This window comes from Toxotes jaculatrix, chromosome 11 (assembly GCF_017976425.1).
Source record: "Toxotes jaculatrix isolate fToxJac2 chromosome 11, fToxJac2.pri, whole genome shotgun sequence".
NCBI lineage: Eukaryota > Metazoa > Chordata > Actinopteri > Toxotidae > Toxotes > Toxotes jaculatrix.
Window position 1 is genome coordinate 9910904 of NC_054404.1, and position 25705 is coordinate 9936608.

The window sequence follows — 25705 nt, forward strand, 5'->3', positions numbered from 1 at the left end:
CAAGAAACAAACACAATGCCATCCACCTATGCACAAGTAGTGGACCAATCATTTCAATACGGATGCAATGTGGAGCATATATTTGTAAACTTGTACAGCTACTTGCACAACGTGACATCAGCAACACGGAATAAAGACACAACTTACATAGTGTTTGGAGGGATTCCTTCTCTTCTGCACATCCACAACATTAACGTCAAGGACCGTACGGAGCTGCATCTTGACAGACCAAATGGAATTTGCACCAAGAAAAACTACGAAGAGTTCAAAAAAAGATGTTTACCCATGAAAACGATACTGGGTATCAAAAATCATGAGGGAACTGCCTTGTGAGGGCTCCAAGGACAGAAAGAAAGTTGGAAGAAGCCGGGTGGGGCGGGGGGTGCAGGCTGTAAGTACTCAGGCTTTAGGTGCATCCATAAAATGATGGTGTCAGGCGGTCTGGGAGCTTCTGAACTCCTTGTGAAACATGACAACGCAATAAAACTGGCGTTCAGTCAGTCTTTCCCTCCCTCCAGAGGGGCTGGGCTGGACAGCCGCAGCAAAGTAAGGAAAGAAGGGGCAGTGCAAATCAATATGTGCGGGGCGGTCCCGGCTCTGGACAACGCTGTACGGGAACCTTTAAAGAAGTGAAGTCAGACTGTTTGGGACCTGTTTGTTGTTTCTCATGTGTAACACTGTACCAAACTCGTAATCTGAAAGCCACTGAGAGCTTGTAGAACATTTTGGGCAGCCTGTATGTTGAAAAACTGTATGGAAAACTGAGTAGTATTGCTGCCTTCGAGTGTTCCTCCTACTTCCCGTAACAAGCTCTACAAAACAAGTAATGTATACAGATGTTTTATTTTTAACAGAAGAAAACAGCTTGTATGTCTAAACACGCAAGAAGAAAATGCGTGATAGTCACACAGAAACATATATTTTGTTTACTTAGCTGGGTATCACATAACATAGCCTGTATACCGTCCACTTTGAGGCTAATTTCAAAGGAGTACTAGGATTTCCGACGGCACATAAACTCACAAGGAGCTAAGTCTTTTAGGCGTATGGTAAATGACTTTGCTCCCTCCTAGTGGAGGAGGCCTGAGCGAAGGAAACCAGAGAATTAGTTCATCTTCCCACACGGAGGCGCTGACAACACAAAGCTAGAACTCAAGACCTCTCCTTAATTTTAAAATGTGTGCAAGTGGTGCATTTTATGGTTTGTTCTGTGCTCTGCAGTTGTGGGGAGCAAAGTACATTTACTTAACTGTACTGTATTTAAGTACAATTCTGAGGTACTTGTGTTTTGTTTTGTTTGTATTTCATGCCACTTTATGCTTGTACTCCACAACAGAAAATGGAAATATTAAATACCAGCTTATAAAGGCTGATCATTTGTTGCGAAATTATCTACACAAAACTATATAAAGTAGTTTTGATTAATTAAGAATCAGCTTGACCAACTACAACACTATAATGCTTATATGTTAATACAGTAAAACTGTAAATAATCCAACAGTATATGCTGTAACACACTGAAAGGGATGATTCTGCATAATGAGAACTTTACTGTATTTAAGTATTAAAGATGAAAGTATTCAGAGCAGAAAAACACCTCGTGTAATAATAATGTAATGTGTATTACATCATTACATTACTATTACTCATGCAGTGATGCGCAAAGTGCATTTTACTGTTTGGTTTGCAAAATTTCAGAAACTTGTGAAAAATACCCATCAAAATGACCATGCATCATGTTTTTAAGCTCTTCGTTTGTTTTGTATGCAAAGTCTTAAACTATAACGTACTTCGTAATTACAGGTGTCTAACAGTTGTAATAGGGTAAATAATTATAAAATTTACGTCTGAATTTAAGTAAAGTATAGCTTAGTATAAGGGGCGTGAAAAGAATACACTCAAGTAGAGTACAAATACACCAAATTCGTTCTTAAGCGCAGCACATTGAGTCAATGTACCTAGTTACATTCTACCACTGTGAATTAGCTGAACCGATCTGTAAGCCTTCACCATCTCACTCCTTATAACACAATGTGGGGCTAAATGGGGTTAAAATGTGAAACAACTTCAACCATTTTTCCTCTTCATGACGACAAGTAGCATGCGTGGTAGAGCCGAGGGGCTGAGCCGCTGAGCAGGCGATCCAGGAAACAGATACCGTTAAGCAGCCGCATCAAGTTCCCTGCTGATAGACCAACTGACAGCGGAAACAGCTATGTTTACTGTCCGATGTAAAAAACCTCTTATCTCTTGTTTGTTTGTTTTGTCTTCATACACGTGGATCATATAATAATGACACATGGCATGGAACTGAGTTTTCATTCAGTGAAACAAAATGCAAAACGATATAACATAACGGTTACTCTCGGCCGTTATAAAGCCCGCAACATTTCTCCGTTGGTACTCCGACAAAATAGCACAAAATGCAGCAAATACCACATTGTCTTTGTTTCGATGAAATAGGTTAGTATTTTTCTCTTTGCTAATTTTAGCGTCTTAAAAGGTCACCCAAATACGTCCTTTCATTATTATAATAATATAATAACTGTTTTATTTGGAAAATTTCCAACGGAAGTCCAAATAGCTACGTCAGTTAACTTGACGCCGATCCGCTAACTTTGTGTGAACAGGCAAGCGAAGCATTAGACCTTTTGACTGTCCATTTTTTTCTCGGTAACGGTTACTGATGAAAATGTCGTGTGCTGTGTGTTAATAACGGCGGTATTTGCTGTCCCCTTTAATAGCAGTCGTTTAAAACGGAAACGCTAGCGAACTCTTCTCTGTATCCCTCACCTCCCCGACCAGCGTCCTGTGACCAGCGCTAGCTATGATGTGATTGTGAAGAACTGCCGTCGAGGGAAGTTATAATTGACATTATCGTAGCTGAATGGCTACAACACCAGCCTGTCCGCCTTCATTTAACGCATGAATGCTGTTATTTCGGCCGTCATTTGAGCTCCGCGTCGGGAGGGACCGCTAAATTTTCGTGGCGGAAATAACCGAAGAGACCGCATCCACGGCGCCGTAGTTCACATCAGAGAAATATGTCTTTCTTCAATTTTCGGAAGATATTCAAGTTAGGGCCTGACAAGAAGAAGAAGCAGTACGAACATGTACACAGAGACGTTAACCCAGAGGAAATTTGGGAGATTATTGGGGAACTGGGAGATGGAGCTTTTGGGAAAGTGTACAAGGTAATGTATTACATCCGCCTTGGTGCTTTTCTAAGCCATTTCTTAAGACTCTGGCTTCCATTGTGTTTCATGTTGTTGCATTCAGGTGATAAGATAAAATGTTAATAGTGACAGTAGCAGTCCCCGTTCAGGCCACATCCTCTAGGCCAGTAGACCCTCAGTAATGTAAATGTTCGTTTCAAATGCATGCTATCTCACCTCACTCAGCTGCACCTTCACTGCTCCCTGCCTACTTAGCTAAATCTTCCTGTTGAGGAAATGCAAACAGACCTAACATAGGTCTGTGTTTAATGACAACTAGAACTCACCACGTAACTGTGCCAGGGGCATTTCCGCTTTTTGTAGTTTTAAGGCAGGATATATTTTCAGATTATAAATATGACTTTGCCATGTCATTGAGTTGCACTTGGCCTCAGTCAAGCTGGTGAAGGTGTGGTTCACTTCCACAAAATACTCATGGCCTCAAAAATGCCAAACTGGATTGTTTAAGGTTTCTCTGAGAAAGGACACACAGATAAACCCTTAAAAAACAAAGCTGTCACTCCCAGACATGTAGGACTGGCCATTAGTGAAAAAGGGCTCTGTTTACAAAGACAAGGGCAAGTTAATACCATACACTGTGACTGGTGCGCAGGTGTTTATGTAGATTTAATGTAGTGGTTAACAGGTAGTAGGGGTGGTTAATCGGTCCAGTTTCCTGATTTGATTTGATTTGATTCGATTACGATTATGGAGGTCTCGAATCGATTGCCAATCGATTATTGAGTTTACATTTGACAACAGTAACCCAAAATACGCCATAAACGTATTGCACCATTAAAAAAAAACAGTCAGCTGCTGAATTACACAACTTCTCTTGAGAAACATCTCAAAGCACCTTCAGTATCGTGTAGTATAGCTGTAACTTCCAAATTATTATTATTTTTTAAAACTCGTTTTAGATGTAGTTTTCACTGGGGCTAATTTTGCTGTTACCTCGTGGAGAGTACGTTGATTCGGTGGAATGACAGGCTTCAGGCGGTTGTCTTTAGCTCACGCAGCCTCCTCTGGATGGAAGCGCAACATGTGAACCCTCATCCATCCATCCGTTTTCTATACCACTTGATCCGGGAGCTGGAGCCTATCCCAGTTGACTACGAGAGGCGGGGTACACCCTGGAGTGGTCGCCAGTCAATCGCAGGGCCGACACGCAAAGACAGATAACCACACACTCACTTATGGGCAGCATAAAGTAGCCAGTTACCCTAATGTGCATGTTTTGGGGATTATGGGGGGAAGGCCGGAGTACCGGGAAAAAAACCCACGCAGACACAGGGAGAACATGCAAACTCCGCGCAGAAGAGTTCAAACCGTGGTTCGAACCTGGAGCCCTCATGTTGCTAGCATTCCCACAGTACTTTAGCTTAGTGCGGCAAAGTTTGCAGACAACGTACGTCCTGTCGACGTGTTTAGAACTCCTGCCATGAAAACCAAAATGCACCCACACGTTCGCTTTTAGCCCAGATGGAGCTGCATGGATTGATTGGTTGCCGGCATAGATGTATCAGACATGGACGTAGCCCCCTTGACGTTACCCATTGGTTTCCGGGAGTCCCTTTTGTGACCTAACCATGGGCATTTGAGCTGAGCCATTGGATTTTAGTGGGAGTGTACTTTCCATATTTGGCGGATAGGTGGTTACTCTACGGGTCAGCCGGTGTCAGCCCACTTAGCTCGGAGCAATATTTAATATTTACCGGCTTTCACCGCTGCCTTCATCCACTATCCACGTACAGTAACAGCATCATACAAACAACAGCAGCCGCTTACAGACGGAGCTACTCTGTCCATGCAATGTCGGACTTTTTAAACAGAAAAATAAGACGAAATAAAATTGTAGTCTAGTATTCCCGCAATAAACGGACCCTGAGAGCACGGAACACACCGCAACATCGTTCCTAACATTAGCTGCTCCGGTCATCTCTCTGTATCAGCAGCGACCATAAATCGGCAATTAAGTCAAGTTAAGCCAGCGGCAAAATATGCTAATACATGCTAATTACTGCAAACATCCAGGTAAAATGAAAGTGAGAAAAAGTGAGAAATTTACTTACCTAAAAAACTGCAACACAGAGTCCTTCGACGGTCGGTCAGTACAGTCTACACTACAAGCTATATTGTCACAAAAACCTATCCGAACATTGGCAAACAAACACGGACACTGCAGCCCCTGTCAACAGCCGCCTAGCCCGGCTGATGATTTAGCAAAGAGCTAACTGCCCCCCAGTGTTCACGGAGGTGGAATCTATCAATAGAGACCAAAAACAAAGAATATACCAGGCTATAAATATGTTTTTTTAGGCTGTAAAGTTGGCTATTTTAACATGGGGGTAAATGGAGAATTGCTAACTTCTGGAGCCAGCCCCCAGCGGCAGCCGAGGAGCTGCAGCTTTTTGAACGCGGAAGTGATCCTCACTGATGAAACCTACAACTCCCCCCTTGGTTGCCGGTTAATGGTGTTTTCTTCGTCCATTTCACATGCCTCTCGCTATCATAGTAAGCTTGCTCGCTGGCTCTGTTACAGGGTGTTTTGTTATGACTGTTAGTCTACAGCGCCGCCTTGCGGTTAAATCCTATATGACAACCAGTAACTGGAGAGTCACTGCAGTGTATTACCAAAAAAAACCAAAATTCGATCTTTCAAAATTTAATGATCGACTCATAATCGTCCATAATATAATCATGATTAATCAGGAATCATTTTTTACACCACCCCCAACACCCCAAACAACTTCAGGTTGATGGTCTCTTTGTTTCACTAGCACATACCGTACATTATACATTATGTGGACACAAAACCCATAACACCAGAACAGAATAATCCAGTTTAATGAAATGGCCTCAGAACAAACGCTACCTTTGTGAAGCTCTTAAGATTCATTTTTTTGTTGAGTAAGTCGGATCTCTAGAGAGGGGTTATTTTCTCCATCTGGGGCTGTTGTTTTGCAGTGTAGGATTGCAAAGTATGCATGGTTTTGTGTCCCCCACCTTTAATCTCTGCTAACTGATGTTACTCTGCAGGTTATCTTTGTGTAAATTTGTTTTTGGCAGCTATTACGTTGTGAAATGTTCAGCTGTATGAGAAACATTCAGCTCTGTTCCTATACCCATATTTGTCTCTGAGTGAAAGGACAAACAGGCTTTTTTCTTGTCCTTTTTGAACATAATTTTAAACCAACTTCTTTGAAAAACTTTCAAGAAAGGATTGAAGTTTATCATACAAATTTAACAGACAACTAACAGATGAGAAATGTAGATCTAGCAGTTTGGTGGAAGTTAGTTTCACAGGAAGCTTCATCTCTTCATCAGTTCGAGACTCTTTGATTGCACTGGTCCCTGCTGAACAGCTTTCTCTCTGTGTGAGGCCTACGTTGTTCCTTCCTGGATCTCTTGTGGTCAAGTAATACAGCTTATGACAGAGAAATCTTCATTTGACTTTCCTTCCTTCTCAGACCAAAGTTACTGATAAAAATACACCTTCCAATGTACTGACTCCTGGTTCCCACACATGGAATGGTGGGGAGGAGTTGCCTTCATCAGGTCACATTACTATCAACACAGACTACGCATGTCATCAGTTATTTCACAGGTTTTTGATGGTTGCCTCATTTGGGTGGGGTGACAAAGATTGCTAGCGAAGTGCAAATCAGCTGTTAAAGAGAGTGAAAAGCCTGATGCCACGTACACTTTCATCTCAAAATGTACCACTCCTTTTCAGTACAAATAGGGCTGTCAGTGACATTTGTTTGTATCTAACACAAACTGTTTACTTAATTATGTTTACAAAGCCAGCCAGTTCACATAGTTATACTGTTGTGCCTATGTTATAATATGAGAGAAACCATCAAACACATCTCAATCATTTGTTAGTCTTAAAAGATTATTTAACAACATGCAGGATTACTTTGGCTATTTATATATAACAAATGGTTATGCGTCTCATTTAAATATTATTATGGCATCCACAAACTCTTTCATTCTTCAAAACAGACCAGTGTATAGAGTTTAGAAAAGTGTAAAATATCATGTCATAACATACAGATTATCACTTTTTTCTCCATAAGGAAGTTAAAACTGAATCTGCACATGTATCAGTGATGGGCTGTGCAAGACAGGCGTCAGCCAGCACAAAGGGAAAGAGACGGGGTGTGTGTCAGGTCAGAACTGTGTAAATATAGGGTCTGACATGCTCTGCAGCAGTTGCTCCTAACACTCCCTCCCATTTCTTTTTCCTTAACTCCCTGAGATTGTGTCTGTATCCATAAACATTAAATCCAAAGCTGGACTTAAAATAACTTCTCAGCTACTTGTTTGACAGGGCTTGTGGAAATTTAACATGTTAGTCTTTTGAGTGCAGCCTAATCTGAAATGAAGATTTTGAGGCAAGTGTTACCAATGTAGATACACATCTAATCTCTAATCAGAAACCTATTAGCTCATAGATTTATTTGGTACAATCAAAATCAATACACAATCAAAAAACAAAACTGCCTCTGCGACTTCACATTTTATCTTACAGCAGGTGTATCAAAGTGAAAGGACATAAAGGAACAGAGGGTAGAAAAGGAAGAGGAGGAAGTGAGCAAGTTTCACAAGATGAGTTTTTGTTAGAGAAGGCCACAAGATGATGGGGTGTATTGTAAATATTTTGACATCACATTGGTTCTGTGTTTTTTTTCCCCCCACAGTAATTTTCCTTTTCAATGTATAGCAACATGTTGTCATAAAGAGCCTGTGAAGTGTATTTATAAAGCTGTGATCCTCTTTGTAATTGCTTTCAGCTACACAATCCATAAAGTGTTTCACTGTTTATTGCTCCAGCTCCAAAATGGCTTTTGTCTTAAGTAAAATTGTTAATGTTGAAGGATGTTTTTCTACAATAGCTACCTTTCAGTACCAGCAGTATCATAAACAATGTATAGTGAACAACTTATTCATTTGATACAGCCCCCTTCTTTGTTCTGTTTCCTTTAATAGTTTATACATTTTGTGTCATAAGTATAATATACAGTTCTCTATAATTTCCTGTTTTTGTCGTTGTCAATGTTGCTTTTAGGCCCAGAACAAGCAGAATGGGACCCTCGCTGCTGCCAAGGTTATTGACACAAAGACGGAGGATGAATTGGAGGATTACATGGTAGAGATTGACATTCTGGCCTCTTGCAACCACCATTACATCGTCAAACTGCTGGATGCCTTTTATTTTGAAGGCAAACTTTGGGTAAGCAAGTGCCTGACTGAGAGAGCTGTGTTTTTTTCTTGTGTGTTGCTGTTGATTTGAAGCCAAGGAGACACAGAGGCAGTGCACTAGTCACACATGGAGACAAGCACATTCATCACAAGCCACTGTTTGTTATGCTGTTTCTTAAAGAACTCTTATGTCATCGATTAAAGGATAATAGTCTGCTTTTTTCCCTGTCGCCTACAACTGAAGAGATTAAAACTCATCATGTGACACAGTTAGAGGCGAGTACGACGCTAGGACTGCGTGCCCTACTGCAGGATTGCCTGACCTCCCAGATTTCACACGTCATATTCTAAGATAAAAATACATGTTTATACATTATCTCATTTTAAATAACGGATTGTGTTTATAAGTGAGGCAGTATGCTTCTACATTGTAGGTTAAGTAAGTAATTTTCTGATAACAATTGGAGCCCATGACTTCCAGCTGAATACCCCCATTTTTTAAAATCTTATTCTTGCCCTCCCACAAATCATGAGCACTGATAATAGTTTCTTTACCTTGACAATAGAACAAATTCTCTGAACCCATTTTAAAAAGAGTCCTGTCTCTGCTTCCTTATCAAGCTATTTTACAGTGAGCAGAGAGTTAAGTCACGGTGCAGTTTTAATACATGGTCAGTAGATCCCCACTCTGTGTGCACTAAGAGGCCCCAGTGCAATTATGTCCTGGCAGGTGGTGTCATGTGACCGTCCCTTGTGGACTGGCCACATCTATGGGAAGATAATGGAGTGGTTTTGGTGGCTGGAGAAAGTGCCTGTGAATAATTCAGCGCTGCATGCAGGTTGTCCCTCCGGCCCCCATCTTTAAGCAGCATGATGAATGTGTAACTGCCCCTGCTTTGCATGTGCTGGGCGATGTGTTAATGTGTAATATGGTCCTTTTTCCTATTAAAGATTAATCACGGAAAACATTTTGCTAAAAAAGAGAGGCTTTATTTTTAGGTGCACGATGTTCAGTTTAACCTGAAATTTTGACTAGCCAAGTTGAATTTGTGCCAACTTGTATCACCTGTCAGAGTCACAAGAATGTAAATTACAATCAAGATTCCCATGGCACAATGAACTGTTATACAGAACGGGAACAGCCACTTGGTTTCTCCTCTTTGTTTGAGTCCCTGAATAGTGGGTGGTGCTCAGTTGTAGCTTTGATTGATTTTTTTCTATCATCTGATACTATGAGCTGCCAAGTAACGTGCTGGAAAAGCCAATATAGATGAAGTGGTGGTCGGATACATTACACCAGCTATTACAACCCAGGAGCTGGGCAGTTTTACATCTCTATAACAGTATTAGGGATCAGTGTTATGTTCAGCAAATGCACCGTGGCTTCATATAGTCAACCCAAATGTGCTTTGAGAGCTGATAAATCCATAGTCTTTGTATAATTATACAACAGGTCACCTGGTTTAAGCATGTCACAGTATCTGTACTGTGTGCACCCCTCCTGTGTATTTTATCACACGCTCAAGTCTAAACCTTTAGTTTTAAATGGTATATTGTATAAATTTTCACTCTACATTTGACAAATGTAGGAGGGGATCACTGGCTTACTTCCTCTGAATATTTCCCCTCACATGTTCCTTTAATACAAATAATGTGGTTTAGACACAGTATGAGACAGGAATTAAAGTGTCCATACTCCAAGAATGAAATTGTCTGTACTGTATATGACATGTTGACTTGAAGGAGAGTGTGTCTTCTAAAGACACTGTAATGTTTACCTAAATGAGGAACAGATTTTTCATCAGAAAGTGTGATGAAATATCCTGGATGTGAGTCATATGTAGACACACAAAGCATTTACACTCTATTAGACATCAGAAGGAGAGGATGCCTGTCAATGTCTCCCAGTTGCACCTAGAACCTCTACTGATGTTTCGATCCAAGAAGCATAAAGATTATCCACGAATATAAATATGCTCTGATGTGCATATAAAGGATGATCAGTATGGATGTTTTGGTGATTGATTGGCTTCTTGGAATGACTCCACAATGTAATCAATAACATAGAACAGGGATGTTGACGTCTGTCCTGTAAAGGTTGTGTTGTTTTCCTCCTTTGGATAACAGTTCTGCCTTTCAGCACATGATTTGCTTTGAGAATAGTGAAACTAGGGCTTCATCACATCACAGTACATGTTACTTATTGTTTCTCTTTGTTTTGTTTTATCATTGCAGATTCTGATTGAGTTTTGTGCAGGTGGCGCAGTGGATGCCATCATGCTGGGTAAGTCCCTCATTCATTGAAGGAAACAGTAAAACACTGAAAAGTTCTGGAGCTTTTTCTTTGCTCCATCCTCGAGTGCCAACTCTCTTTATTCCACCCAGAAGCCTCTGTGGGATTTTTTTCCCTCTCCCCAGTTGGAGAGGCCATTCCAACTGTGTAATTATTGTAGCTCAGATTTCAAGGAGTGGTTAGCCCACTTCTGATGCCTGTAGTTTCTCTCTCTTATTTTGAAGCTTGAAGAAACACCTCTCAACTTTTTTCTTGAGTGTGAAGTACCATGACAAAGAGCTTACCAATTAATTCACTGCACTGTTGGATATAGATTCTGCTCTGTGGTCTGACGCACCTAAAACAAATATCTTCCCCCAGATTTGTCCAGTCATACATGCTGGCTGCTGTAAGGGTGGAGTTTTTTCCTCCAGTTGCTATGGGATACCATTCTGCCATCACATTTCACACACATATTAATACACCCAAATGGTCCAGCCTGTGTTTGTAGAAGTGCCTCACAGTTAACTACAATAACAACATATGATGTAGAAAACATGTGACTTATGAATAATCTGTGTACATGTTTATCCACAGAACTGGAGAGGCCCCTGACAGAGCCTCAGATCCGTGTGGTGTGTAAGCAGACTTTGGAGGCCTTGTCTTACCTCCATGAGAACAAGATCATCCACAGAGACTTGAAAGCCGGGAACGTTCTCCTTTCCTTGGATGGAGATGTGAAACTGGGTAAAAATCTCTCATCTTTTGCTGCTGCATTTGCCATCGTACTATTTCACTAAGTGCGAAGGATTATTCAGCAAGGAAAGATCACTCATGTTCCAGCTAAGCGCACGTTAAGATACTTACTTTAGAATACTACACAGAACAATAGATGATTCATTGGTGATTTCTCTCTCAAATCTATGTCCTTGGTGACCACTCTGAATCCTGCTGCAGGGCCAACACTAATAGGCTTTAAAAGCTAATTAGTAAAGTCAGTTGTGGATCCCTTTGCCATCAGTGCTGTGGCAACCAGCTGAGCTAAGTGACTTTGGGGAAAATGGTGACAAGTGCACAGCACTGTGTTTACATTCAGTAAAAGTGGAAAGAGTTATTCATGTGACGTCATGCTTGAAAAGGTTACAAAATGAAGTGATGCGTTTTCTGTTGCCCCAAAGGAGAGATCTGTATTTTTTTTATACACCACTTATGTTTTGGAGTTGGTGATACGCTGAATTGGTTACATAATATTCAAGAAGTAAAAGTATTCATGTTACTGCTGTTGCATCCATAGCTACTGGCTCCCTGATGATTCATGTTCTGTAGGCAGAGGGTCATGATGGAGCCTGGCAAACAATAATTATCAAGCAGTCACCAGGGACTTAATGATAGATCTCTCTTTCCCTCTAATGTGTACGTACTGTAACTGATGCGAGAAAAGGCAGAGAGCAGGCTGAAATAGTTGCACAGGTAACAGAAGTGCTGGCAGTGATGATGGTCTCTAAGAGCATTATGGAAGGGAGATTGAGGCTTTTCTGACAATTTATGGGGTCCATATTTGAAATCTGAAAGCGGGTTGGTTTAGAAAGATTTCTGCCTATCGTTTTGCTCTCGTAGAAATATGCTAAATGTTATTCTATATCTTCTATTCCAGTGGATTCGTAGTGTCATTATTCAGTTTAGTTTGATTCTCTGATGAAAAGAATCATAATTTATTTCTGCTTTCAGCTGACTTTGGGGTGTCTGCTAAAAATACCAAGACGTTACAGAGAAGAGATTCTTTCATCGGCACTCCGTATTGGTGAGTCATGTAGCCTGGATACAACAGGGCATTCACCCCTGTCCATCAGATAAATGTCCACAGTTTGGGGTAACGATTATTCTATGCAGTGTCACGAAAGCTGTCATGCAATGTGACATAATAACAAAACATCATCAAGCAATTTTGATGCACTTGATTGTTGGACGACCTCAGCCTTAAATACGGAATAGGCTTCCTAATTCCAGACCAAATTGACAAACATGCTATTTTATTGTTTTGGGGGTTTTTTCTCTTGAAAAGTCAAGAGAATTGACCCTAAAACAACATGTCTGAAAGCACACATTCACTTGCTGCTCAAAATTTCCTTAATGCTAATTACAAACCCACTGACTTCTCGTTTTGCAGGATGGCCCCAGAGGTGGTAATGTGCGAAACGTCAAAGGACCGTCCATACGACTACAAGGCCGATATCTGGTCCCTCGGGGTAACCCTGATAGAGCTGGCGCAGATTGAGCCACCCAACCACGAGATGAATCCCATGAGAGTGCTGCTGAAAATAGCCAAGTCCGAGCCGCCCACACTCATGCATCCCTCTCGCTGGTGAGATGGTGCGCTGGTGATAACTAGAGAGGTGGCACTGGAATGTTTCCGGACTGGAGTTAGGGATATGTTGACTGTTTAATGTGTGAAAGCGTGGTGAATTGTTAATGCTTAACTGAATGGCCACAGGGGAAAGAATGGTAGTACTGCGGTTCCACAAAGCAGGGCCCAGGGACAAAACTTTGTTACGTAGCCAACAAACTGATTCTTTTTTATTTATTCTTCAAAGGTCACCAGAATTCAATGACTTTCTGCGGAAAGCACTTGATAAGAATGTGGACAATAGGTGGAGCGCAGTACAGCTTCTACAGGTGAGCTGCCTTACTCCATTCACACCCTACTGTTATCTCTCAGTACGCAACCACCTACACAGCCTAGAGTAAAACCCAAAGAATGCATACGCACTTATGTAAAGAATCTGAATGTGTCATATTTCAAAGGATGTCATTTTCTGTTTCCCATCTGTGCTTATAACCTGACAGCTGGCGAAGGACTGAGATTTCTAATTTATTTTAATGCCTTGTGTCACTCTCCATCTATGTAGCATCCCTTTGTCACCAGTGTAACTGATAGCAAACCTCTCAGAGAGCTCATAGCTGAGGCCAAAGCTGAAGTCACAGAGGAGATCGAGGACAGCAAAGAGGAGGAGGAGGAAGAAGACCCTGATACACCTCTGGTATGTACTTTAATTGGTGTATGTATATACAGTAACAAGCATAATAGCACCCAAATATATTTGGGCACTATTATTTTATTTATTTTTTTTCAAATGATGTATGAGCTCAGTATGAACAGTCATCGTTGATATATTTGTGAAAGATAGTGCTGTGATCTTTTCTATCATTCACTTTTGGCATATTGTGATTTTCATATATTTCTAACTCTTGACTCAGGCTGCTCCTGGGCACAAGCGAGCACCATCAGATGCCAGTGTGGCCAGCTCAGAGGATGACAAAGTCCCACCAACTCCCTCCATGCTGGAATCTGTTACAGAAAAGACGGAGGTGGAAGCTGTTGAGGACCGGACCAGTGATAAGCTCTCTGATGAAGGACTTGGAACAAGTGAGGTAGACAAGACTGAGGAGGAGAAACTCAACGAGGTGTCTGATGCCAGTAATGAAGACCTGGCGTCTGGGACAGTAGATCCCGCCAAGGACTTTGTCTCACAAGATCCTACAGAGGCTAAACCAGAAGATGGCCAAGGTGAAGAGATTCCTGCTGAGCCTGTAGTATCACAGCCAGAAGAACCTGTAGATACCCAAGAACTTGTCACAGATGGTCACGAAACAGAGGAGGAACAGAAGGAGACTCAAGAAGAGAAAACAGAGGAAGAACCTACTGAAGTAACAGAAGAAGAAGCACAGCCTGAGGATGTGAAAGAGGAGGAAGAAAAAGAAGCAGGTACACAAGAATCCAGGGAATCACAGGAGCAACCTGAGGATACACCAGGGGAACCAGAAACTATATCAGGGGAAGTAGCACAGGCAGAAGAAGAAAGCAAAGAACCGAGTGACGAGATTCCTCAGCACAAAGTGACAGAGGACAGAATAGATGGCACAGCTAATGGCACAGATGTAGATGTAGACACAGAGAAAGTAGAATCAAGTGTAATAGACACAAACATAAATGGAGATACAGACACAAAGTCAAGTGTGGATGAGTCCTCTACTGATGTTTTGTTAGAGAAGGAGACCATAGAAAGTCAGCCAGAGGAAAAGCCTGAGGATGAGGCCCCTGAGGAGCCTGAGGAGCCTGAGCAGCCCAAACAAGAGAATCAGACCAGAGAGGAGGCTGAACCAGAGAAACAGGCACCAACTGAATCCATTAATGGAGTCAGTGATGAAGTCAAAGACACCTCTGAGGATTCAGAACATGTGGTGCCATCTAAAGACGTCCCTACACAGCAAGATGAGGAGAAAGCTACGCGTGCTGATGAGATCACTTCCCAAGATGCCGTCTCTGTCCCGGAGAGTGAAACAGATTCTGAAACCAAGACGGAGCAAGGAAGCCCTGCTGTGATCAAGCCAGATGTGGAGAAGGACTCTGACTCTGGAAGCAGCTCTGCTGCTGATAGCAGCAGCCTTGACCTCAATCTGTCCATCTCTAGCTTCCTGTCTAAGAGCAAAGAAGGGGGCTCTATTTCTTTGCAGGTAACATAGGCTGTGCCTTACTTACAACCTCAGTTGTTAAATTGTCAAAACTATTTTCAGAATTTCGGCCTCCACAACTTCCCTGTTTCATTTGTAGGAATCAAAACGGCAGAAGAAGACTCTGAAGAAGACACGTAAGTTTATGGTGGATGGTGTGGAGGTCAGCGTGACGACATCGAAGATAGTGACAGATAACGACACCAAGAGTGAGGAGATGAGGTTCCTGAGGTACGTCTGTATCCAATCTGCTTGCCATACTGTTGGTCTAAATATGGGACACGACCTATTTAACATGCCCGCCTTAAATAGTTCTTGTTCATTTCACAACTCCCACTGCTTTTTACAAATGCCAGATGGGTTATCTCCGGTGATGAATGCTGCATTATGTTACTGTCATCTCCCATGTTGCCTTTTAAAGACACAAGGCATGCTGTTCTGACTGTTTATGTATGTGCTGCCTGACTATCTGCAGTGAAGTTCCTCACCTTAATATCTGTAATGCAAACAGTTAACATGTTTACAGGCCATTCATTTTCCTCTTCAATATGAATGGGGCACAAATATTGTAATGAATCTTTTGTTACAAATTAGGAAAAAAAACAAACTTAAATGCAACCATGAAATAATAATAATAAGAAGAAAAAGAAGAAGAAGAAGAAGAATTGCAAAAGTAAAGGTTTGAGTGGCCAGTTACTAAAATTAAATTAAATTTGAATTGAGTAAACATGGTGGCTACTTGACTGAACTTTTGGTGACTTCCTCAGGCGGCAGGAGTTGAGAGAGCTGCGCCTCCTGCAGAAAGAGGAGCAAAGGGCCCAGCAGCAGCTGAGCAACAAGCTGCAGCAGCAGAGAGAGCAGATCTACCGGCGCTTTGAACAGGAAACTGCTGTGAGTCAGTGTATTGACACCACAGTGGAAGGTTTTTTTTTTTAGTCATTTCCTAAGAAACGAGCTGCTTTTTTTAGTTGATCTAAAAACAGAGTGATTTAAATGAAGCTAACACTTGGTCTGTCTCTATCACTCATCATTTACTCTTTTAGTATTTCTCCTGTGAAGCACAGTAGTTTAATCAGTGATGGTAACTATATTAGAAACTTTAATTTGAGTCAATCATACTATCTTACACCTCAGCTTTTCCAGTTAGCTTTCCCCTCATTCCTAAGCAATAAAGTCCTGAAACAAACATTCGGGTGTCGATCTATATTAATCTTGTGAAATTACAAACATCTTGTCAAGCTGATGCCACTGTTGATTCTGTCTGTGCAGGCTAAGAAGCGTCAATATGACCAAGAAGTGGAAAATCTTGAGAAGAAGCAGAAGCAGACCATTGAGCGACTGGAACAGGATCACACCAGCCGGCTTCGAGATGAAGCCAAACGCATCAAAGCGGATCAAGACAAGGAGCTCTCAAAGTTCCAAAACATGCTGAAGAACCGCAAGAAAGAGGTATGCTTGTGCATGACTGTTTCTGCATGGAAGTGCCTTTAGTGGGCTGATTAGCTTAACTGGGGGAGGTGCTTGGGGTCGTTAAGCATTTGCATGTCATAGATACGAGCTGTTTGATGGTGCATGTGTTTAACAACTTAGCCGGTGGCTTATTTGGCTGTGTCACATTAATCCTACGGGAGTGGTGTGCCTTGCTGTTCTACCTGGCACAGTATGTGTGCAAATGATGGCACCAGACAGACTGTGCTATCTTTCTCCTAGATGCTGCAAGCTCCATGTTGTTGTATCCATTATTCATCTGCCCTCAGGCTTCTGGATAGACTCTGTAGCGATACTGTGCCACAGAGTCTATTTGTTATTTTTTGAGAACTATTTAATAAAAGTTCAGTCTCAGGCTAAGCTTTAAACCTTATCACGATGGTGTGCTGGGCTTGTTATACGTACATACTAGGTCTTTATTAGCCTGTTCTGCCCCTTTCCTTGTTTGGCAGCCTTAAATGCTTTGTGGGATGTTTTGGTGTGCTTCGCTTTATGCAGCTTTTTATGCCAGTAGCGCCTTTTGGCATCTAGTGTGCATTATGATGCCTTGGTGGTGGTGGTTGTGCTGCTCGCAGTTTGCTTTCTGGGCCACTTAGAGAATATTTTCAGTGTTCTGAAAAATATGTTTTCATCGAAGGTTGGCTTTAAGTGGTCGCTTCAGACATCATCTATTTTGTTGTTTAGCCACAATAATTTAAGCTATTGCCTACTGATAAATGTGTATTTTTTCTCTACTTTATATTTTTGCAATGTTGTACGCTTTATCCAAAATGTACTGTGACTGTGTATTTTAACTAACCATGTCTCTTGTATGAGTGTGTGAGGTGGCTTTGGTCAATTCTTGAAGATTTTTCCAAGTGGTGTTGGGCTCATTTTGGTGGGTGGGGGGGGGGGGGGTAATCAAAGCCTTGCATCAGAGTAACTGATATGGAATAGTCTCTAATAGAGCTGCAACAATTAATCGATGAATTAATCAACAAGCATTTTGATAATCAGTTCATTCAAACGTCACATTGGTGCAGCTTCTCACACTTAAGAATTTGCTGCATTTCTTTGTCTTATGTGAAAGTAAACTGACTAACTTTGGGTTTTAGACTGTTGATCGGACAAAATACACAATCTGAAGATGTCACCTTGAGCTTTAGGAAATTGGGATGGCATTTGTCTTTTTTTTCTACAGCCAAAGAATTAATTGATTAATCAGGGAATTCATTTACAGATTAACTGATAATGACAATAATTGCTAGTTGCAGCATTAGTCTCGAATAAGTTGGGAGATTTGAAGTATTTTTATGCGTAATATTTAGTCTTATCAGTATTCAGTTATAAATTTAGAGCTTGGGAGCAGTCCACAAGTCAGGACTGTTAAACATTCAGAAGGTCGTTGTTACCAGATGATTCCAGCTCAGTTACTCTGTTTTTTTTTGTTTTTTTTCTTAATTTCAAGAGTCATAATAACGATCATGATGGCTGGGGAGCCTAATCAAACGCCAAGTAATACAAGGGGAGCTGTTTTTGAGACTAACATCTTCTGGCACATAGCTGTCAAATGTTTATTTTGACTTTCTCTTGACGGGACTCTAACTCGTGCAGTTCAAACTGACAGTTCTGACATGCTCTGTAAAACTTCTAATCAAAATTCTGACTGACTACTTCAAAGAAGCACACAGGCCGTGGGATTTCAGCATGCTGTCTTTAAATCAGTTGGTGGCCGGATGCAGTATCTCTCCTCTTAAAGTGGGCCGTGCATGTCTTCTACTCTTGTTAGCCAGCTTTGTTAGATTTTCAGAATATGCAGCATCTACCAGTTTCTGCATACACACTGTAGGTCAAACAGGAAGTTGGACAGTCACCCAAACACATGAGAAAAGAGCTCATGAAACGCTTAAAGGAGGACCTATCGCTCCTTAAGACTGCAGAGGTAAACCATCAATTGCTGTCTCTTACTCTGTGAAAGAGTAAGAGGTTACTTTCTCTCTTCTTTTTCCTCTCTCACCATATCCTTATTCACTCATCTAAGGTATTCATATTCACACAAACACAAAGAATAGCTGTGTCTGTAATTGCTCCTTATTTTCCAACTGGTGCACTGTAATATCTTTCCGACCTGTTAGTTGAGTGTAGACAGTACATATAAGTCTTGGAACTATAGAAGTTTTTCAGCCATACCTTTTACACTGCATTGGCTTTCCCTTTAAGATACATGGTGGTATTAAGCCATTATGGGAAAAGATGCCAATCAATGAGCAGATCTGCTTTATGGCAGTGTGATGAAGTAGCTTGATCTGTTGTGTACTTAATTCACTCCTGTCAGGTTATTTTGTTTCTGGGTCATTTCTCAGTTTAATTTCCACATAATGTATTACATTATGATATACACTCAGTGTCCCATTTATTAGGTACACGTGTACGGTTTAATGCAACACAAGTGTTTTGTTGACACTGTCACAGATTTGTTAATTCTGCTATACGTTTATGATTGAGGTCATAAGTCATAGTGGTGATGATGTACTGGATTATATTTAGAGTGTGTTCCTAGTGCATAAATAGGGAGGGCAAAAACAGTAGTGAAACCTCTCAATATAATCTACAGCAACGCCTTTAACTATTTAACACATTTCGAACGATGTAGTAGTATTTATAATGAGGTTGTTGCTCTGCATTTCAATAGATAATGGTGTACCTAATTCAGTGGCCACTGAGTGTATGTAAATATCACAATATAAAATTCAGGGCTGAAACAGTTGCAATTAGCAATCAGTTCATTGTTGTTATATTTTAAGTAAAGGTAATATAAATTCACTGATTATTAATTATGATGAGCATTTTTCACTGATTTCTGACATTTTATAGACCAAAGGATTGAATCAATTTATTGAGGCAATAATCAGCACAATAACTGATCATGAAAATACTTGTTGCATTATCCATAGCATATATACTACTGTTTACTAAACATCCACCAGTGCAATCCTTTGCCCCTGAGATTACTTACACGGAAATTACAGCCACAGTTACACTTGTCAGTGGTAATGCAGAAGACGATGATGATTCATAAGTGCTCTCAATTTGCTACTCACGACAGAGTACCCTTGAGTGCTTATCATGTCTGAAACAGTGAATTAAAGAACAAGGGAGCGATTCCAGACACAGCTTTTGTTTCCTCTGTAGACATCTGCACTGAAAGCCTTTTCCAAACTTTGTTTTCCTTTACATCTTTTATGAATTAAATGCAAGTCATGTGGACAAAGGCCTTATTTAAGGTTACTTAACCTTAACACTGCGTGTACCAGTTGCATGAGAAGTAACAAAACTGCTCTTTTGCAAGCTGAATTAAACCGAAGTGTAATGAAGAATAATGAGAAGAGTACAGAAAGCTCATTAACTGACTTCCTCCTAACATTTATGCAGAGCTGTGCTGTGCGCCTTAAACTCACCAATATTCCCAGTGGAAAAGGGCCATCACTTACATAACTTAGGAAGAATCAGTGTGTGTGTGCAGCTGTTTGTGTGTGTGTGAGAGATCCTCAGCCTGCTGTGTGCTGTCTGTCCCTGATCAGGGTGAGTGCGCTGTGTGCTCTCCTCCGCAGGCAGTGGCCCAGGTTATGATACAGTCTTTTCAGTTGTCCTCATGCGCACTCTTCAACGCTCAGATGCAGGATGTAAGTCCCCCCTACCCCACTCCCGCCCTGTTTCTCTCCGTCCATGGCCCATACTTAGATGTGTGTAAAGTTAAGTGACAGGGTAGTTTGTGATGGTTGAGTTTTATTATAAAAATGACACATGTAAGCATGGACGGTGTTTTTTTGTTTGTTTGTTTTTTGAGTGTTGTCATCACTGTGTTTGTGCAGTGGTTCTCTCTTCTTCTCCTGCTCAGTATTTTTTCCTCCACCAATCCACAAATGTTCTACATCTAGTCTGTGTATTTTACATGGTTGTATTTATATTTGCATCAAACTAGATTAAGTCTAGGAGTAAACATGTACAGTGCTTGTCTCTGTCAGCCATGGTCCAAAGATAGACTGAACTAATTTGGTTATGGTATCATCACAGACTGTATATAAAAGGTATCACATTTTAACCACCTTATTTTGGAGTAGTGCAATAATAATGTCACCTAGGTTTTCTACTGATTCTGCATGATTAAATGATCAGTTACACCTAATCATAGTGAAGTAATAGCAGCACATAACCTACAATTTACCACCAGCAAAGTATTAGAAATCTAAAGAATAGATCATTACGTCTTTTTAAATTATATGTAAAGATAGAAAAGAAGATTGTTAGTCATTTGCACATAATGTAGACTGGGCTCTGGACAATGTCAATGTCAATGTAGATGTTGTCTTACATAAAACTGTGAATCTGAATCTTTACTGAACTGTTAACTTCTCTTTCTTTCTCTCTTCACCTCCATTGTGGATCGTTGCCATCCATGATCTCTGAGTGTCTCCTCTGCTGATTCCAGTTGATGATGTGACTTTTTTTAGTGCTATGTGTTGTGCTGAACTTGACTGTGAATGACTTGACTAGATTATGTAATTTTATTTCAGGCATTGTGACATTTTATTCTGCTTTCTGTCTCTGCTCTTGGCTGTCCCTCTGTGATCCCCATGGCTTCCTCTGGCTGTTTCTCACTACTCTACTTTTCTCTGGCTCCTCAGGAGCAGGAGTTTCTGCAGAAGCAGCAGCAAGACCTGGATGGAGCTCTGAAGAAAATCATCCAGCAGCATAAACTAGAGATCGCCACTATTGAGAGAGACTGCCTCAACCACAAGCAGCAGCTGATGAGAGGTAGGAGCTGGAGAAGGAACTTCTTTTACGACACCACTTAACGTTACAGCTTACAGCTGCTTTTTAAAGCACTGCAGTTTTGGGTTTTTTTTTTTACATTTACTGGTTAAAGTACGAATTTCTCTTTATTTTAGTATGATGTGAAAACCAGACTGTAGAGACTTGAAACTTGCTTGAGACATGAAACCGTTCACAATGAATATCACACTGGTGAAAGCATCAATTGATTTGAAGCATGCTGTTGTGGTGCATTCATGTGCTGGTGAGAAACATGGTGACACTTCTGGTTCTGATTTCCTCAACTCAAGGCATCACATCAGCAGGTTTCTGTTTTCAGTCCAGTCTTGGACTGCATTCACTCCCAACTACTAAAGTAGTGTATGTCAGCAACACCTTCTTTTCTCGCCAATAATGTGTAAATACAGACTTTGACATGCAGACATGACAGTACAGATGAACTGAAAGACATGTTACAGCTTGTCTAACTAACTGGCAGTGTTGCCTGTCTTTGTTTTCTTCACCAGCTACATGCATGTGCATGTCTGATAACTCATACTTAGGTCGCCTTGCGCAATGTTTTTGTGTGTCTGCACATGTGTGTTTTGCAGCTCGAGAGGCAGCCATGTGGGAGTTAGAGGAGCGCCACCTGCAGGAGAAGCACCAGCAGCTGAAGCAGCAGTTGAAAGACCAGTACTTCCTGCAAAGACACCAGCTGCTGAAGAGACATGAGAAAGTAAGAGCTCAGAGAGAAAAATGCATGGAGAAGTCTTTGGCTTTATTAAACAAAACCATGCTGAACTCAAAATTGTGTGCGTGTGTGTGTTCCATAGGAGATGGAGCAGATGCAGCGCTACAACCAGCGGCTGATAGAGGAGATGAAGAATAAACAGACTCAAGAGAGGGTTCGTCTGCCCAAGATCCAGCGCAGCGAGGCCAAGACCCGCATGGCCATGTTCAAGAAGAGCCTCCGCATCACTGCCACAGCAGCTGTCACCCCAGAGCAGGAGAGAGAACGAATTAAACAGGTACAGACACAGAGCGTGGATGCCTGCTGCTGTCGTTTCACAATTTCTGCTTGTCACTTCTGCCAAAAGTGACTGAACATGCATGGTCCTTTTTTTAGCAACACTATGTCACTCTGGCATAGAGTCATACGAGGATCTGCCCAATACAAACACAGTACTCTTAATTATTCCAACACGTCTGGATCTCAGACCGGTAACTTTCCAGTCACCATTTCACAAGCTTCCCTGGCTCCGTCATCGTCAAACCGTTGTTTCACTTTAGTTTTGTTTAGATAAAACCAGCGCAAAACCTTAGAGGCAATAAGAAGTAGATGGTAAAAAAATAGGTCAGTGCCTGACAGTTTTGAAGTGTCCATGTTTGAAATGGACCGCTCCATGGCCAGGTCCCTCACTTGTCCTTCTGCATAATCACCACTCTGTCATTCCATGTGCTAGTGCTGCCTGTAGCACGAGCAGACCACTTTTCAAAATGCGACCTTTCTGCCAAAAAGATAGATCACTACATACTTCACTGCAGTATGATGAATTTGAGGGAAATGCCATTAACTCTTGTCTGTTGTATTTTGTCCGGGTGGTCCAGTTTGCTTCTCAGGAGGAAAAGAGGCAGAAGAACGAGAGGCTTCATCAACACCAGAAACACGAGAACCAGATGAGAGATCTACAGCTGCAGTGTGACTCAAACATCAGGGAGCTGCAGCAGCTACAGGTGGGGCTATAACTCACACACACACCCACACATTTTTTGTGTGTTTACGTGTCTCAGAGAATAAGATTTAATAGCTAGATTATACTGTAAATAAGAAAAGCTGATTTAAAAAATGAAAAATAAATAAAATCAAAGAGACAAAGGTATATTCCAGTGCAGATTAAGGAGCTAGAGTAGATGGGGTGTTAATCATTAATCCAGCGCATGAATCCTGTGTTTACACTCATTTGCTTTCCTTTTTGTCTTTCAGAATGAGAAATGCCACCTTCTGATTGAACATGAGACCCAAAAGCTGAAGGAGCTGGATGAGGAGCACAGCCAAGAGATAAAGGAGTGGAGGGAGAAGCTCAGACCCAGGAAAAAGGTAGATTTAATATGATTCATTTAAGCTTTTTTGTCTTACTGTCTCTGCACTGCACTCCAACTGTATTCAGCATCAAGCTCCTGCAGCTCAGATTTTTTTTTGTCATTTGACCATTGAGGCGTCTGACTCAGTTGTTTGTATCTGCTGCCCCCTGCAGGCGTTAGAGGAGGAGTTTACACGGAAGCTTCAGGAGCAGGAAGTCTTCTTCAAGATGAGCGGTGAATCTGAATGCCTTAACCCCACCACCCAGAGTCGAGTATCCAAATTTTACCCCATCCCAAACCTGCACAATTCTGGTTTATAGCCTCACGTCTGTCTGTGCTGTAAAACAGACTCCTGTCAAACTCGGCGGCGTTCACAGACGCTTCCTGGTGGAACGACGTCATTTCTCTGACCGTTACTGATAAACATGAAAATGTCTTCACTGCTCTGATTCCACCTTTAGTGAGAATAACGTGCCTACACACACACACTTAATCAGTTTTTCTCAGCTCGTTGAGAAATTGTCCAGTGGAAAATATGCACTTTTTTGAGCATGATCAAAAATTTAAAAGTCTGCAGTTGATAGCTAAGGCCAATCATGCTTATCAGATTACTGTAAGCACAGCCTGCTACTGTTTGAATGATCTCCAGTGCCTCATATATTCTTTTCTTCTGCATTGAGGCACTTCCCTGTGTTTTCTACAGCTTGCAGTAAATACAGTGCCCCCTGAATGTGTTGCACTTAAGTAACCGGTTATCATTTCCACCCATAGTCACAAGATGTAGACGGATTATTTTCATCGTTTCACTTAAGCTGGTGATCAAGCCAACTCTGAGGTCTTGTTTCACTGCATGGAAGGTAGAGCTGGTTCAAAGGGAGATGTGCCGGTGAGTCAGTGGGCTGTGTTATGGCTGTGTAGTCTTACGTATGTAGTGTCTGTTGTTGCCATGAGAGTCAAAAATAGCACCATGTTGGGATCATAAGGCTGTAAGTTACAATGAAAAGGAATGTACTGTGTTGTAAACGAGTGAAATGTTACATGTCTGTACCTACATATGACGTTTAATCAGATCCTATGCTTACCATGACGATTTTACAGTCTTGAGAGATGAATGAACAAGAATATAACGATTGCTTTAACACACAACTTCATTTCAGTGCTGTACTCTCAAACACACATTCCCCTGTTCAGTTAAACACAGAGGTGACCTGTTTCTTCCTGAAGAATGATGAAATCCTTTTTTTTTTTTTTTGATTTAGAAAATAAATCACTTTACCTTCTGGGAGTTATTTTGAGCAGTGTTGAGAAGTACGATCACAAATGGATACTAAAGGAATGTAAAGCTATTGATTTGCACTGTTTTGCCACATGAACTAAAGAAAAAAATATGCAGTTGTAAACTGTCAATGTATTTTTCACAACGAGTCACCTTTGTCTCACCCAAGCCTATTCAGACTCCAAACTGACTGAACTGTTTGAACATTTTTGCCTGCTTTTTTTTTTTTTTTTTAATCTTACCTTGTTTTTCAAATATTCCCTTAGTATTTTATGACCACATATAGTTTTCTAAACACGTATTCCTGATATATTGATGCTGTAATCACTCTTTATGCTCTGGTTGAGACCAGTGTTCTATGAAAGATAAAATGCTGTATCTATAACTGTATGAATTCCGATGTGTGAGGAGACGTCCTTCGCTGTATTTTACGAGCAAAGTATTGATGGTTCACAAAAAGAGACCTATTTGAAGATAAAGATACCTGATGAGTTTATTTTGCCACTGCATATCATCAGTGCATGTTATAATTTCTGTATGCTGACATCAGAATTGACTCGTGTTTTGTCATGAATGCTGGATTTTTATTGGGGTTGTTGGAGACTGTCTTGTGAATTACACCATATGCCCCATAGATTTCAAATATTTTTTTATTTTGTTAAGTTACAGCATTTTAATTGTCATTGACTTGTCATTCTACCACATAGGATATTCTTAGTATATGCATTTTTGACGTCAGATCAAATGTATTTAAAGTGTCTCTAAAAATGGACATTTTCTTTTGTTGTAAATAAAATATTAACTGTTTATTTGACATTTTAACTGTCCTGAAACACCTTTGAGATCAATTAGGTCATACAAATA

The 25705-nt window shown here is 41.0% G+C and overlaps 2 protein-coding genes across 6 annotated transcripts in view; one reads left to right on the forward strand and one right to left on the reverse strand.

Moving 5' to 3' along the window:
- LOC121189357 (SH3 and PX domain-containing protein 2A-like) overlaps nucleotides 1–456 on the reverse strand; it is a 51358-nt gene extending 50902 nt beyond the window's left edge. For all 3 annotated transcript variants that reach the window (XM_041049393.1, XM_041049395.1, XM_041049392.1), the window contains exon 1: nucleotides 148–456. In XM_041049393.1, the coding sequence (XP_040905327.1) occupies nucleotides 148–219 (72 nt within the window). In that variant the 5' untranslated portion in view covers nucleotides 220–456. The remainder of the gene's footprint in view (nucleotides 1–147) is intronic.
- Nucleotides 457–2598: 2142 nt separating this feature from the next.
- On the forward strand, nucleotides 2599–25648 carry slka (STE20-like kinase a). 3 transcript variants are annotated; one of them, XM_041049844.1, is made up of 19 exons: nucleotides 2599–3194; nucleotides 8290–8454; nucleotides 10659–10707; nucleotides 11293–11442; nucleotides 12424–12496; nucleotides 12863–13057; nucleotides 13287–13368; nucleotides 13602–13733; nucleotides 13951–15207; nucleotides 15305–15435; nucleotides 15972–16095; nucleotides 16474–16653; nucleotides 18521–18613; nucleotides 21357–21486; nucleotides 22095–22219; nucleotides 22317–22511; nucleotides 23092–23217; nucleotides 23468–23581; nucleotides 23739–25648. In XM_041049844.1, exons 1-19 carry the CDS (start codon nucleotides 3045–3047, stop codon nucleotides 23883–23885), a joined length of 3618 nt encoding a protein of 1205 aa, XP_040905778.1. In that variant the 5' UTR covers nucleotides 2599–3044; the 3' UTR covers nucleotides 23886–25648. The 3 variants fall into 3 exon arrangements, with proteins under 3 accessions (XP_040905778.1, XP_040905779.1, XP_040905780.1); XM_041049845.1 differs by lacking the exon at nucleotides 18521–18613 and adding an exon at nucleotides 20283–20354; XM_041049846.1 differs by lacking the exon at nucleotides 18521–18613.
- The last annotated feature ends 57 nt before the right edge of the window (nucleotides 25649–25705 follow it).